This window comes from Amphiprion ocellaris, chromosome 21, assembly GCF_022539595.1.
Source record: "Amphiprion ocellaris isolate individual 3 ecotype Okinawa chromosome 21, ASM2253959v1, whole genome shotgun sequence".
Classification (NCBI taxonomy): domain Eukaryota; kingdom Metazoa; phylum Chordata; class Actinopteri; family Pomacentridae; genus Amphiprion; species Amphiprion ocellaris.
The window spans coordinates 931,466-945,916 of NC_072786.1; the positions used below are offsets into that span (position 1 = coordinate 931,466).

A 14,451-nucleotide genomic window follows, 5' to 3' on the forward strand; every position below is an offset into this window, starting at 1 on the left:
ACCTACCGACGCCTGGAGAGAGTTCTAGAGTAGACCTACCGACAACTGGAGAAAGTTCTAGAGTAGACCTACCGACGCCTGGAGAAAGTTCTAGAGTAGACCTACCGACAACTGGAGAAAGTTCTAGAGTAGACCTACCGACAACTGGAGAAAGTTCTTGAGTAGACCTACCGACACCTGGAGAAAGTTCTAGAGTAGATCTACCGACAACTGGAGAAAGTTCTAGAGTAGACCTACCGACAACTGGAGAAAGTTCTAGAGTAGACCTACCGACGCCTGGAGAAAGTTCTAGAGTAGACCTACCGACAACTGGAGAAAGTTCTAGAGTAGACCTACCGACAACTGGAGAAAGTTCTTGAGTAGACCTACCGACACCTGGAGAAAGTTCTAGAGTAGATCTACCGACAACTGGAGAAAGTTCTAGAGTAGACCTACCGACAACTGGAGAAAGTTCTAGAGTAGACCTACCGACAGCTGGAGAAAGTTCTAGAGTAGACCTACCGAAAGCTGGAGAAAGTTCTAGAGTAGACCTACCGACAGCTGGAGAAAGTTCTAGAGTAGACCTACCGACACCTGGAGAAAGTTCTAGAGTAGATCTACTGACAACTGGAGAAAGTTCTAGAGTAGACCTACTGACAACTGGAGAAAGTTCTAGAGTAGACCTACCGACAACTGGAGAAAGTTCTAGAGTAGACCTACCGACACCTGGAGAAAGTTGTAGAGTAGATCTACTGACAACTGGAACTCTGGAAATATTCCCAGTATGAAGGTAGAACTCTGATAATTAATAAAGTTGGTGGAATGAAGAACCAGATGGTTCTTTCAGGTAATTTTGCATCTTTTATTGGAGATTTTGTGTCTTTTTGTGGTTGTTTGGATCCAGTTTGTGGTGATTTTTTTTTCTGTTTTTGTGGTTGTTTTGCTTTTATTGCGCTGATTTTGCACCTCTTTGTGATAGTTTTGGACTTTTTGTGATGATTTTGTCTCTTTTTATGGTATATTTCTCTGTTTTTGTGGCGATTTTGTGTTTCTTTCTGGTAATTTTGGCCCATTTTTGGTTATTTGGTCTTTTTTGTGGTAATTTTCCAGCTTTTTAAGTTATTACAAAACTATTTTTTTAAAATAAATATTTTAGTTGTATAAAAAAGACTAGACTCACCATTTTAACTCTGAAAATATTCATAATATGAAAGTAAAACTGACTGTGGTGGTTTTTCGTCATTTTTGTGGTGAGTTTTTGTCTTTTTGCAGCAGTTTTGCAGCTTTTTGTTGTGATTTTTGTATGTTTTTGTCACGGGGACTGAGGTGAACCCAAGCAGAGGACACACAGACATGGCAGGATTGGGTGAAAACAAATGATTTATTTCAACAAGTAATACTCAAACAACAGAGTGAACTGACTGTTGGGAAAACTAACTGAGGTCTAAATAATTAAATAACAAAAGCCAAGAATAAACTGAGTGATGGTAGGAAGGGTAACTTAACTAATAAACTCACTAGCAGGGTGGGGTTAGGGCAGGACAGGCTCCCAGAGACCAGCGTCCCAGGAAGTGGTGTGGGTGGGCGGCAGAGACGGTCCAGATGGCGGTCCAAGGGATGGCCGGGGGAAGCTGGTCTGCAGCGTGAGGCTGGGGAGAACCCGAGGGATGGCAGGAGAACAGAATCCAGGGCAGGGATGCAGCACCGGGCGGTGTGGCCAGCAGGTGACTGAACAGGGAAAGAGGCGTTACAGAGCACAAGAAGCACCAAGAGCTGAACATGCAGGAGCCAAACTGACTGCAGAAGTTAAAGCTACAATCTGGCAGGAAGTGCAGTGAGGAGCCGGCTTTTATGGAGAAGGAGATGTCAGCTGCCCAGAGTTCTGCTGATGAGCTGATGGGATTGGAGACTGAGTGGAGAGCAGGAGAGACAGACGGGACAGCAGAGCAACAAAAGAGGGAGAGAAGAAGGGAAGAGGAGGTCAGGTGGGGACCAGGGAGGGGGCCGTGACAGTTTTTATGATGATTTTGCTTCTTTTTGTCATGATTTTGTGTCTTTTTGTGCATGTTTGTGTGTTTTGTGCTGATTTTGAGTCAGATTTTGTAGCTTTTCTGGTAGTTTTGCTTGTTTTTGTGGAAAATATTCATAGTATGATGGTAAAACTTTTGTAGGAGAAAGGATGGTCAGCTGTGAAACATGGAGGAGGAAGCGTCATGGTCTGGGGCTGTTTTGCTGGATCCAGGATCAGTGACTTGTACAGATTAATTTAGCAGATTTAATTAACCAAGGAAGGAAGCTATGATGCCTTTAACATCTGCCAGGATGAAATTATTCCCTTTTTTGGTATTTATTGTACGTTGTCGTATTTTGTGGTTTCCAGGCCAGCTGCCACCTCCTGAACTCTCAGTGGAAATGTGTCTGTGAAGACGAATACGTGGGAGACGGACGGACATGTTACGGTTCAGTCCAACAGGTGAGTGACGGCGGCCGTCTTTTAACGTTTTCCACCTTCAGCTCCATCCTGAGTTTGTTCTTCTGATGGTTTCAGGAGCTGATGGCGCTGCCCGACGCCTCCGCCTTCTACACCTGGACCACAGTGAGTTAAAACACCTGGACAGTGAAGATGAAATGTACAAATAAAGGGTGGATTTAAACTTAAACACCCAATTCAACCTTCAACAACAAAAGGAAGTGTAAAGTTGAATTTCTAAGTCTTTCATAGTTATTTAAAAGAAGATCCATCCAGCATGGTGAAACATCTTCTACTGATGATGAGCAGAGTAGAGAGGAAATATGGAGATATGTTTTATTGAAAATGACTCAAAACCTGTCCAAAATTACTCACATTGCCCAGAATACTAGAAAACTTTGTCAAAACAAAAAATATTTGAAAAAAAAATCATCAAAATTAATCAGAGTTTTCTAAGATGACTTTAACTTGTCAAAAACTATTTTTAAATTGTCCAAAATGATTCAAAATTTGTCCAAAATAACACAAATGTTCCAAAATTATGTTTAAAAATTGCCCAGAAACATTAAAAAATGTTCCAAAATGACCTCAGTTTGTCTAAAATGGTCGAAAAAAGTTTCAAAATTGGCTTAAAATGAGTCTCAGGTGATTTAAACTTGTTGAAAAGTATTTTTAAAATGTCTGAAAGTACTTAAAAGTTATTTGAAATTAAGCAAATGTTCCAAAATTATTTTGAGAAATTGTCCAAAAACACTCAAAATGTGTCCAAAATAACTGAATTTTGTCTAAAATATTTGAAAAAGTTACTAAAGTAACTCACAATGAGGTGACTTAACCTTGTTCAAAATGATCACAAAAGCAAAACCAAAGCTACTGGATGAATAAATAAATCCAGCATGGCTCAGAAACAGAGATCCATCCAGCATGGAGAAACATCTCCAGATGATGAGCAGAGTATAGAGGAAACATGGAGATAGAAAAACATCGACAGGATGAGGAGACAAAATGACCACAAAGAGACACGAAACAAAAACGGGACAGAAAATGACAAAAACAAGACGCAAAATGACAAAAACGATATGCAAAGCGACAAAATGGTGATGAGCAGAATAGAGAGGAAAAGTCTGGAGAGGAAACATGGAGATATTTTAATGAAATTTAATCATGCTCTTGTAGCATAAACGGAAACAGCGACTGAGGAAAACTGAAAACACAAGTGAACAGTGACTGAAAATGAAAGTCAACGCTGACTAAAAGCGGCTAAAAACAGCCACAGCTGAAAATCAACTGAAGATGATTGAAACAGTGACAACAAATAATAGAAAAAAACACCTGAAAGCAAAATTAAACAGTGACTTAAAATGACTGAAAACAAAAGGAAACAGTAGCTGAAAATAACTGAAAACAGTCTCTTAAAACAACTAAAGATGATGGAAAATGTGGCTTAAAATAAAAGTAAACAGTCATTGAAAACGGCTTGAAACAGCAACCGAAAACAGCTCAAAATGACTGAAAACAGTGGAAACTGTGACTGAACTTGACCAAAAAAAGAAAGTAAACAGTGACTAAAAATGAAAAGAAACAATAACTGAAAACAAAAGTAACCACATCAAAAAAAGACTGAAAACAACAGAAAATAGTGAAAGAAAAGAAGTGAACATAAAAGTAAACAGTGACTGGAAACAGCTGGAGCTAAAATAAGGCCAAAATAGAAACTTCAAACATAAAAATGAGTCCAGTTTTGGAGCTAAAGTGGAGTTTTTAAAAGTTTTTTCTTCCCGTTGTGTAGAAGTCCGGTTTATCTCACCTGCTGTTGGACCAGAACTTCACCCTGTTGGTTCCGTCTTCGGCCGCCGTCTCCAGGATGTCGTTGGACGATAAGAACTTCTGGACATTGAAGGGAAACCTGCCGAGTCTCATCAGGTTTCAGCTCCACTCCTCGTTTTTCTCTGCTGTTTTCTTCTCTGTTAACTCGTCTAACAGCCAATCTGTTCAACAGGAACCACATGATCGTCGGAAACTTCCCGCTATCCGTCCTGACCAGCACTTCCTCTGTGACATCACTGCTGTCATTACTTCCTGTTTCCACGAGTGGTGAGGTGAGTCCTCAGTAATAATAATTAGAATCTGCTTTATTCATAAAAGAAACTTAACCTGACGGACTGAGAATATTTTGTTTCATGAGGACTGAATGTAGAGAAAAAGAAAAAAACATACACTAACAGCAATTTAAAACTACTAAGAACAGTGACTGAAAACAACTGAAAACAAAAAAGACTGCATCTGAAAATTAATAAAAACCCTGAAAAAAGTGACAGAAAACATCAACTGAAAACAGTGACTGAAAACAACAAAAACCAATAGCTAAAAACTTAAAACAGCAACCAAAAACGAACGAAAATAGCAGTACAAACACCTGAAAACTGTTCCTGTAAACAACTAAAACAGTGATTGAAAATGACTGAGAACAGAAACAGAAAATTACGAAAAATTGTCTGAAAACAAATGCAAATACCAACTGAAATGACTGAAAACAACTGGAGGTGGTGGCTGAAAACAGGAACTAAGAAAACTGAAAATAGTGACTGAAAGGACAAAAATCAGTTACCAAGTATGACTAAAAATGACTGAAAACAATGTCCTAAAACAACTGCAAATGAATCAAAACAGCTGAAGGCTACCTAGAAAATGTCACTAAAGACAAATGAAAACTGAATTGACGAAAAACAGCAACCAAGAAAGACTTAACTGGAAAATAACTGAAAACGGTGACTGAAAACAGCAAAAAACAACTGAAAACAGCAACTGAAATGTCGAAAAACAGCGACCAAGAATGACAAAAAACATCAACTGAGAACAACTAAAACAGTGATTTAAAACGACTAAAAACAATGACTGAAAACAACTAAAACAGTGACTGAAAACGACTGAAAACATTCTATTTCTGTCTTTCTAGCTGCTCAGAAAACATTTCTGAGTTCTCTCTCCTTCTTCATGTCGTTCTGTTTCCAGACATTCAGGACTTTAGATTGAAAAATGAGCCAAGAGTGAATAAATACGACGTTTGTTGTTTCAGGTCACAGCTGTGGGCGGAGCTTCCATCACCACTGCCAATGTCGCCGCTACCAACGGGTTGATCCACATCATCGATAAGGTACTGATCTGATAGACCTCAGACGTTCTTCATTAAAGCACCGATGAAGTTCTTGTTAAACTTTGTTTCCTGTCTTCAGGTTCTGGTTCCGGACAGGAAGCTGAGCGAAGGTCTGCTGGCGACGCTCGCTCTCCGACCAGAGTTCTCGCTCTTCACATCGTACCTGATCGTAGGAACTCCCGCTCTGGTTCTTCACTGTTTGTTGTTGTTGTTTGTTTGTTGACATGTTATTTGTTTTGTTGTTCAGGATTACAACCTGACAGACGAGATCGAACAGACTGGAGAATTCACCATCTTCGCTCCGACAGACGCCGCCGTCACAGAGTTCCTCCAGAAGATGGCCTCCACCGCCCTGGTAGAACTTTAGAATGTCAGGGTCCAACGTTATCAGGAACCTGGTGGAGGAAGTTAGAATTAACAAACAATAATAGTTGTAACAACAACACCAATAATAATAACATTAATGATGATAATAATGAGAACAACAAAACAACAATAAAAATTATCCTAATAATATTAATAACAATACTGCTGCTGTTGCTAATAATAATAATAATAATGATAATAATGATAATAATGTCATTAATAATAACAATGATCATTAACGTAATATTCATCATAAGTATAATAATGACATTTATAATTACAAAATAATAAAACAAAAATAAAAGTAATAATAATGATAATACTAATAGTAATAAACAAATAAATCAATAATCATATACATAACTAAAGCAAAAATAATGATAGTAATATAGTTATAATATTGACAAAACAATGGAAAAACAAAACTAATGATGGCACTAATAATAATAGGTACTGTAAAATAGGAATAAGAGCAATAAAATGATAATGATAGCAACAATAACGACAACGATAGCAACAATGCTAATAACAACAACAATGACAGAATCTAAAAAATTTAAATGATAAATTTTCAGTTTTGAAAGATAAAGATCAGCGTCATCAGCATAACTCTTTCCCTGTCACTTTACTGGTTCACTTCTTTCTTCATAAAATTTATTCCTTACATTAATTTAGTTTAATTATTTCCTATATTTTCAAATTATTTTTAACCACTACTTCTAAAGGTGCGAAAATTATTTGAATCCATAAATTCAACATTTTTTCTGAATTAAACTAAGCACAGTTCAAATAAAACTGGTTGGATTGTAGTGAAATTCCCTCCATCATTAAAAACACAGATAAACACCAGAAGCTGAAGGTTGTACCTGAACTGTCGTTTTAGTTTTGAAAAGTTTTGAAACATGTCTTTTTGTTTCCGTCTCCAGGACATGAACACGACTCGGTACCACATCGTGGCATCTCAGCGTTTGTTGAAAACCGACCTTCAGTCCGGAGGATACAAACAGACGCTGCTGGGATTCTCCTTCCAGCTCGGAATCTTCCCCCGAGACGGGAAGGTCTGATAGATCCACGTTTTTCACTGTTTTCTAATGTTTTATAGATGAAGCAGCTAGTACTGCAAGAATTTATCTTAAACTAAGCAGTAAAATCAGCTGGAGTTACAGGTTTGGTCTGTTGAAGGATTTTTGGAGTTCCACAAGGTTCTATCATGGTTCCACTATTATTCATGACCTGTTTTCTACAACAAAATATCTTTTGATGAACCATTTTGGACTTTGGGAAACTCTGATCCACATTTTTCCCCATTTTCTGACATTTTAGAGACCAAACAGCTGATTGGTTCCTCCAGTAAATAGTCGACAGTAAAACTAATGGTTGGTTCTAAACATCGTGTCGGATCACATGAACTAAACTTAACATCTGTTTCTGTTCTCGTCCAGCTGTTCGTGAACGATGCTCAGATAAACTCCTCCAACATCCTGAGTGGAACCGGAGTGATCCACGGTTTGTTGGCGGTTCTGCAGATCAACAGGAACCGATGTGATGAAATAACCTACGAGAAAGTTCTGGTAACGTCCCACACACACCGACCCGACCGGTTCAATCTTCAGGAACAGAGTTTTTCAAGTCATCTGGTGAAAACTCGAGTCGAGAATAAATCTGAGGAACATTAATGTTCTGTTTGTTCTCCAAAGGGACCCTGTATCGAATGTTTGTTCCACCAAAACAAACTCTGCCCTGATGGCTCCACCCCAAACGTAAGATTCTCACTTTTCTTCCATCAGAGTTTATAAATCAGACTGAAATTAAACATAATTAAACATAACTAAAGGTTTCTGACTGACCGAAGCCACTTCACAATAAAGTCAGTCTGTTTGCAGATGATGTGATTTTGTATTTGCGTAATTAAAAAAAAAAGGCAAAGTTGTTTATTTAAAATGTTCAATTTGGTCATTTAATAATACAAAATCACATTTTACACATATACAACAAATAATAATAATAATATGGAGTTTTTTTTTTTTTTTTTAAAGAAAACTTCTGAAATTTAGGGGAATTACAGATTTATTTTAACAGGATGAAACATTCAAAATCTAAAATGCCTGCAATGAGGACCAGAAATGTTCATAATTTATTTATTTTTTTGGATAAACTGACTTCATGATGATTTACATTTTCAATCTTTTTGTTCTTCTTGTGAAAACAGCATGAAATATAAATTAAGATTAGATTAATAATAAGGAATAAAATTACAATAAAATAATTTTTAAAACTATGAAAAAATGAAGCAGAAAAGTGCAATTAAATAATAAAAAGTAGCTCAAATTGGATTAAAAAATATGCAATAAAATAATTCAAAGTGAAAAAATTAGATTACAAATTAAGAATAGCTATACAATAGATAGACAGATAATAAAAGAATTCCAATTTGACTAAATTACATTAAAATGCGTAAAAAGCAAATCCATTATAACTTCTAGAAAATATGTAATTAAAAAGTAAAGTATTACGATAGAATAATAAAATAGAAAATAACAACTAAATAATATGACCCAGCTAAAATAAGATGGAACAACAAGGCCTAAACATAAAATAGAATTATATACAGAAAATCAAATTATATTAAAGGTTACAGTGCAAAAGTATAATAAACATTATCAACAGTTTTTTTTACTGTAAAATAACAAAAAAGTGGATATAATTACTTTAATTATGAAAACATGAAACACAGAAATGAACCAATATCAAAAATAAATTTTCTTTCTTAAAGAAAAACTTGAAGTGCAATTTAATAAGTGGATCAAATTAGATTAAAAGACAAAAATAAAAATACGATAAAATAAAATATCAAACACACAAATAGAATAAAGTTCAACAACATAAAACAGAATATGTGTGATAGGACGTCTAATGAACAGAACATAGAGTACAGCAGGGTCCTAGAAACATTTAACTTTGGTTCTATGTTCTCTGCAGCCGTCAGTGACAGCAAAGAAATGCATCCTAATGAGAACCTTTGAAGGAGAACGGAGGATGCAGGTCGGCTGCAAAGCAACGTGTATGAAGCAGAACATGGTGGGTTCTACTGACGCCACGGAACCATAGAACCACAGAACCACTGATGCCACAGAACCACGGAACCATAGAACCACGGAACCATAGAACAACAGAACCGCTGATGCCACAGAACCACTGATACCACAGAACCACTGACACCACAGAACCATGTATCCATAGAACCACAGAACCACTGATACAACGGACCTACTGATACCACAGAACCACTGACACCACAGAACCATGGATCCATAGAACCACTGAACCGCTGATGCCACAGAACCACAGAACCATTGATACCACAGAACCACAGAACCATTGATACCACAGAACCACTAATTCCACAGAACCATTGACAGTACAGAACTACAGAACCACTGATACCACAGAACCTCTGATGATGTGTTCTGCTTCAGGTGGCGCGCTGCTGTGGAGGGTTCTTTGGGGAACACTGCGAGCCGTGTCCCGGTCCGAAGGCTCAGCCCTGCTTTGGTAACGGTCTGTGTTTGGACGGAACCAACGGTTCTGGAGTCTGTCAGTGTCAGGAGGGATTCAACGGAACGGCCTGCGAGACCTGCCAGAACGGGAAATATGGAGTGCACTGTGACCAGAGTCAGTATGACGGAACCAGAACTAGAACCAGAACCAGTAACAGCAAACATAAGGGAGACTCAGCTCTGCCTCCTGCTGGCCGAGTCGGTTAAAGCTCCCAGTTTGCGCTGCAAAAAATTCATCTGTAAAAAATGTAAAAATCTGTGAAAAACAAAATTTAATCTGTATAAAGAATCAGTAAAACATTAATCTGTATAAAAATCTGTTAAAAAATGCATCTGTAAAAGACATTATTAAAAATAAAAAAATATAAAAATAATCTGTAAAAAAAATCCATAAAAAATATAAAGTCTGTAAAAAATAAAAAAAATATGTTAACAAAAATCCATACAAAAATCTGTAAAAAGAAATGAATCCATAAAAAATATAAATAATAATATAATATATATAATATAATTCTGTACAAACTAAAAAAAATATTAATCTATAAAAAAATTAAAAAATCTATAAAAAAATTTAATCTGTAAAAAAAAAATCTTGAAAAAATATCCATAAAAATATAAAATCTGTAAAAATAAAAAATCTGTTAAAAAAATAATGAGTAAGAAATTTTAAAAAATCTGTACAAAGAAATTAATCTGTAAAAAATATAAAATTCTGTACAAACAATCTGTAAAAAATACAAAATCTGTCAAAATATCAAATCCGTAAAAAATGAAAAAAAATCTGTAAAACAAATGGATCTGTAAAATATAAACTAAAAACATGATCTGTAAAAAATAAGTCTTTTAAAAATTAATCAATAAAAAAATATAAAATCTGTAAAAAATAAAAAAAATATGTTAACAAAAATCCATACAAAAATCTGTAAAAAGAAATGAATCCATAAAAAATATAAATAATAATATAATATATATGATATAATTCTGTACAAACTAAAAAAAATATTAATCTATAAAAAAATTAAAAAATCTATAAAAAAATTTAATCTGTAAAAAAAAAAATCTTGAAAAAATATCCATAAAAATATAAAATCTGTAAAAATAAAAAATCTGTTAAAAAAATAATGAGTAAGAAATTTTAAAAAATCTGTACAAAGAAATTAATCTGTAAAAAATATATAATTCTGTACAAACAATCTGTAAAAAATACAAAATCTGTCAAAATATCAAATCCGTAAAAAATGAAAAAAAAAATCTGTAAAACAAATGGATCTGTAAAATATAAACTAAAAACATGATCTGTAAAAAATAAGTCTTTTAAAAATTAATCATTAAAAAATAAAAAAATCTGTAAAAAATATTAATTTGTAAAAAAAAACAATGTAAAAATGTGGAGGCAAGATTTAAAAAATACCTTAAAACCAGTGGAATACTGTAACTTAAAAAAACAGCAAATATACAATAAACAACATAACAGTAAAAAATGAAAGTGCAACTTTCCAGTAAAATGTTGGTTTCTACTTTTTTAATAAGGGTGTTTTTATAATCTTGGCTTTTGCATAATGTCACATCAAAAATATGAGTTTGTTTGAATATTAACTGATTATTTTCTGTTGGAGCCGTAAGTTTTACTTTTACTGTATTTAAATCAGCAGAAGTTCATATATATTAATATTAATTAAAATATATGAGTTCATGCATAAAATGGATTTTTATCACACGAGCCCTTTAAACTGTGTTCTATGTTCTGTGTTCTTTGTGCAGAATGTGAGTGTTCTAACGGACGCTGTAACGAAGGACTGAAAGGAGACGGGTCATGTGACTGTGATGTCGGCTGGAGAGGAGTCCGCTGTGACCAAAGTAGGAAATAAGAATAGAAATATTATAGATGGAAATTATTATTTAAGAAACGTTTTCAGTCTTTTGGGGGAATTTTTCCTGTATTTTATGTCTCTTTGTAGTCATTTTGTGTCTTTTTCTGGTTGTTTTGTAGCTTTTTGTGTATTCTTTTGTCTCTCTTCTGTATTTTCTGTCATTTTTGTGTCTCTTTGTGGTCTTTTTGTGTCTCTGTGGTTGTTTTGTGTCTCTTTGTGGTTGTTTTGTGTCTCTTTGTGGTTGTTTTGTGTCTCTCTGTGGTTGTTTTGTGTCTCTTTGTGGTTGTTTTGTGTCTCTCTTTTTGACTATTTGTGTCTCTCTGTGGTTGTTTTGTGTCTCTGTGGTTGTTTTGTGTCTCTCTGTGGTTGTTTTGTGTCTCTGTGGTTGTTTTGTGTCTCTCTGTGGTTGTTTTGTGTCTCTCTGTGGTTGTTTTGTGTCTCTCTGTGGTTGTTTTGTGTCTCTGTGGTTGTTTTGTGTCTCTTTGTGGTTGTTTTGTGTCTCTCTGTGGTTGTTTTGTGTCTCTCTGTGGTTGTTTTGTGTCTCTCTGTGGTTGTTTTGTGTCTCTGTGGTTGTTTTGTGTCTCTCTGTGGTTGTTTTGTGTCTCTGTGGTTGTTTTGTGTCACTTTGTGGTTGTTTTGTGTCTTTGTGGTTGTTTTGTGTCTCTTTGTGGTTGTTTTGTGTCTCTTTGTGGGTCTTTTGTGTCTCTCTGTGGTTGTTTTGTGTCACTTTGTGGTCGTTTTGTGTCTCTGTGGTTGTTTTGTGTCTCTTTGTGGTTGTTTTGTGTCTGTGGTTGTTTTGTGTCTCTTTGTGGGTGTTTTGTGTCGCTTTGTGGTCGTTTTGTGTCTCTTTGTGGTTGTTTTGTGTCTCTTTGTGGTTGTTTTGTGTCTCTGTGTGGGTCTTTTGTGTCTCTGTGGTTGTTTTGTGTCACTTTGTGGTTGTTTTGTGTGTCTCTGTGGTTGTTTTGTGTCTCTTTGTGGTTGTTTTGTGTCTCTCTGGTTGTTTTGTGTCTCTTTGTGGTTGTTTTGTGTCTCTCTGGTTGTTTTGTGTCTCTTTGTGGTTGTTTTGTGTCTCTCTGGTTGTTTTGTGTCTCTTTGTGGTTGTTTTGTGTGTCTTTATGGTTGTTTTGTGTGTCTTTGCAGTAGTGTGTTTGTTATATCCTGATCTTGTGTTGCAGAGATTGAATCCAGAGCCGATGAACTCTGTGGATCCGTTAAATGTCACAGCAGCGCAAAGTAAGTCCACGGTTAGTTCCTTCTCTGCTGCTTGTTGGACGTTTGCAGCTTTGTGTGTTGACGTCGGTGCTGCTGTTGTGTGTCAGTTGTGTTTCTGCAGCGTCCGGCCCTTTCTGTTTCTGCGCCGTCGGCTTCATGGGAAACGGAACCTTCTGCGCAGGTAAACCCAGATGACAGATGCAGGTGAGCGCCAGGTGTGCGGTGGAGGCTGATGCTGTGTTGATGTTGCAGCCGTGGATCCGTGTCGGAGCGACAACGGCGGCTGCAGTTTGTACGCCGTCTGCAAAAGGACGCGACCCGGACGGAGGGACTGCGTCTGTAACAGCGGTTACTCTGGCGACGGACTGGTGTGTGTCGGTAGGTTCACCTGGACATCATCTCCTAGAGCTGGTTTAAGTGTTTCTGCGTCTCTGGTGAAGTCCTGGTGCAGCGATGCTCTGCTCCAAGCGCTCCTGCAACACCAAACCCAGTCTTTGTGGTTGTTTATTGGTTTGTTGGTTTTTTTGTTGTCTTTTTTTTCAGTATTTTGTTGTTTTGTGGTCATTTAGTCTTTCCTTTGTTTCTTTTTCTCTTTTTGTCGCCATTTTGTGTCTGTTTGTAGTTGGCTGGGTCTTTTTGTGGCTATTTGGTGTCTTTGTTGTTGTTTTGTGTCTCTTTGTGGGTTTTGTTGTCTTTTTGTGGCTATTTTTTGTCTCTTTGTGGTTGTTTTTGTGTGTCTTTGTAGTTTTGTGTTTCTTTATGATTGTTTTGTGTCTTTGTCACCATTTTGTGTGCGTTTGTGGTTAATTGGGTCCTTTTGTAGCTATTTTGTGTCTTAGTGGTTGTTTCATGTCTCTTTATGGCTGTTTCATGTCTCTTTGTTGTTGTTTTGTGTCTGGTTGTTTTGTGTCTCTTTACGGCTGTTTTGTGTCTCTTGTTACTTGTTTTGTGTCTCTATGGTTGTTTTGTATCTCTTTGTGATTGTTTTGTGTCTCTATGGTTGTTTTGTGTCTCTTGTTCGTTGTTTTATGTCTCTTTGTGGGTTTTGTTGTCTTTTTGTGCCCATTTTAAGTGTCTTCATGGTTGTTTTTTGTCTTTTTGTTGGGGGTTTTGTCTTTTTGTTGCCATTTTGTGTGTGTTTGTTGTTGTTTTGTGTGTCTTTGTGGTTTTGTGTTTCTTTATTGTCGCTTTTTGTCCATTTGTCGCCATTTTGTGTCTTTCTGAGGCTATTTTCTGTCTGCTTGTCGTTATGTTTTTATTCTCTTTTTGACTATTTTTGACGCTTTGTGGTTGGTTGGGTCTTTTGTTGTTGCTTTGTGTCTCTTTGTCGCCATTTTGTGTCTGTTTGTGGTTGTTTTTGTGTGTCTATGGGGATTTGCGTCATTATGGTTGATTTTGTGTCTTTTTGTGGTTGTTCTGTTTCTCTCTGTGGCCATTTTGACTTTCCTAATGGTTGTTTTTTGTCTCTTTGTGGGTGTTTCTCTTTTTGTTGGTTTCTTTTTAGTATTTTTGTGTGTCTCTTGCGTGGTCTGTGTTTTTGTCTGTTGTGTTGTGACGAACGTAGTCGAACTGTGAGGCAGGATCAGTAGCTGGTAAATAACTGCAAGCCAGTGGAGCAGGAGTACTTTGAGGAATGTAGAAGTATGAAATGGTGTGTTTGAGTGCTGTAGGATTTTTGTGTCTCCTCAGAGATAAACCCATGTCTGGATGGACACGGTGGTTGCCACGACAACGCAGACTGTGTTCACGTCGGACCAAACAAAGTAAGACCGATTTTAATTAGTTTTATACACATGAAAAGAAGGAAGGATGAGTTCAGAGAACAGGAAGTGATGAAGCTCT

At 36.4% G+C, this 14,451-nt stretch overlaps 1 protein-coding gene across 2 annotated transcripts in view; it reads left to right on the forward strand.

Annotated features, from left to right (window-relative positions):
- The window catches only part of stab2 (stabilin 2), a 59,392-nt gene that overhangs the window by 26,828 nt on the left and 18,113 nt on the right, over window positions 1–14,451 (forward strand). For both annotated transcript variants that reach the window (XM_023294606.3, XM_023294605.3), the window contains exons 27-43: window positions 2,360–2,452; window positions 2,528–2,575; window positions 4,239–4,372; window positions 4,449–4,548; window positions 5,526–5,603; window positions 5,683–5,772; window positions 5,851–5,958; window positions 6,896–7,027; window positions 7,412–7,540; window positions 7,667–7,729; window positions 8,949–9,047; window positions 9,446–9,641; window positions 11,288–11,383; window positions 12,573–12,630; window positions 12,717–12,790; window positions 12,862–12,987; window positions 14,299–14,372. In XM_023294606.3, the coding sequence (XP_023150374.1) occupies window positions 2,360–2,452; window positions 2,528–2,575; window positions 4,239–4,372; window positions 4,449–4,548; window positions 5,526–5,603; window positions 5,683–5,772; window positions 5,851–5,958; window positions 6,896–7,027; window positions 7,412–7,540; window positions 7,667–7,729; window positions 8,949–9,047; window positions 9,446–9,641; window positions 11,288–11,383; window positions 12,573–12,630; window positions 12,717–12,790; window positions 12,862–12,987; window positions 14,299–14,372 (1,698 nt within the window). The remainder of the gene's footprint in view (window positions 1–2,359; window positions 2,453–2,527; window positions 2,576–4,238; window positions 4,373–4,448; window positions 4,549–5,525; window positions 5,604–5,682; window positions 5,773–5,850; window positions 5,959–6,895; window positions 7,028–7,411; window positions 7,541–7,666; window positions 7,730–8,948; window positions 9,048–9,445; window positions 9,642–11,287; window positions 11,384–12,572; window positions 12,631–12,716; window positions 12,791–12,861; window positions 12,988–14,298; window positions 14,373–14,451) is intronic.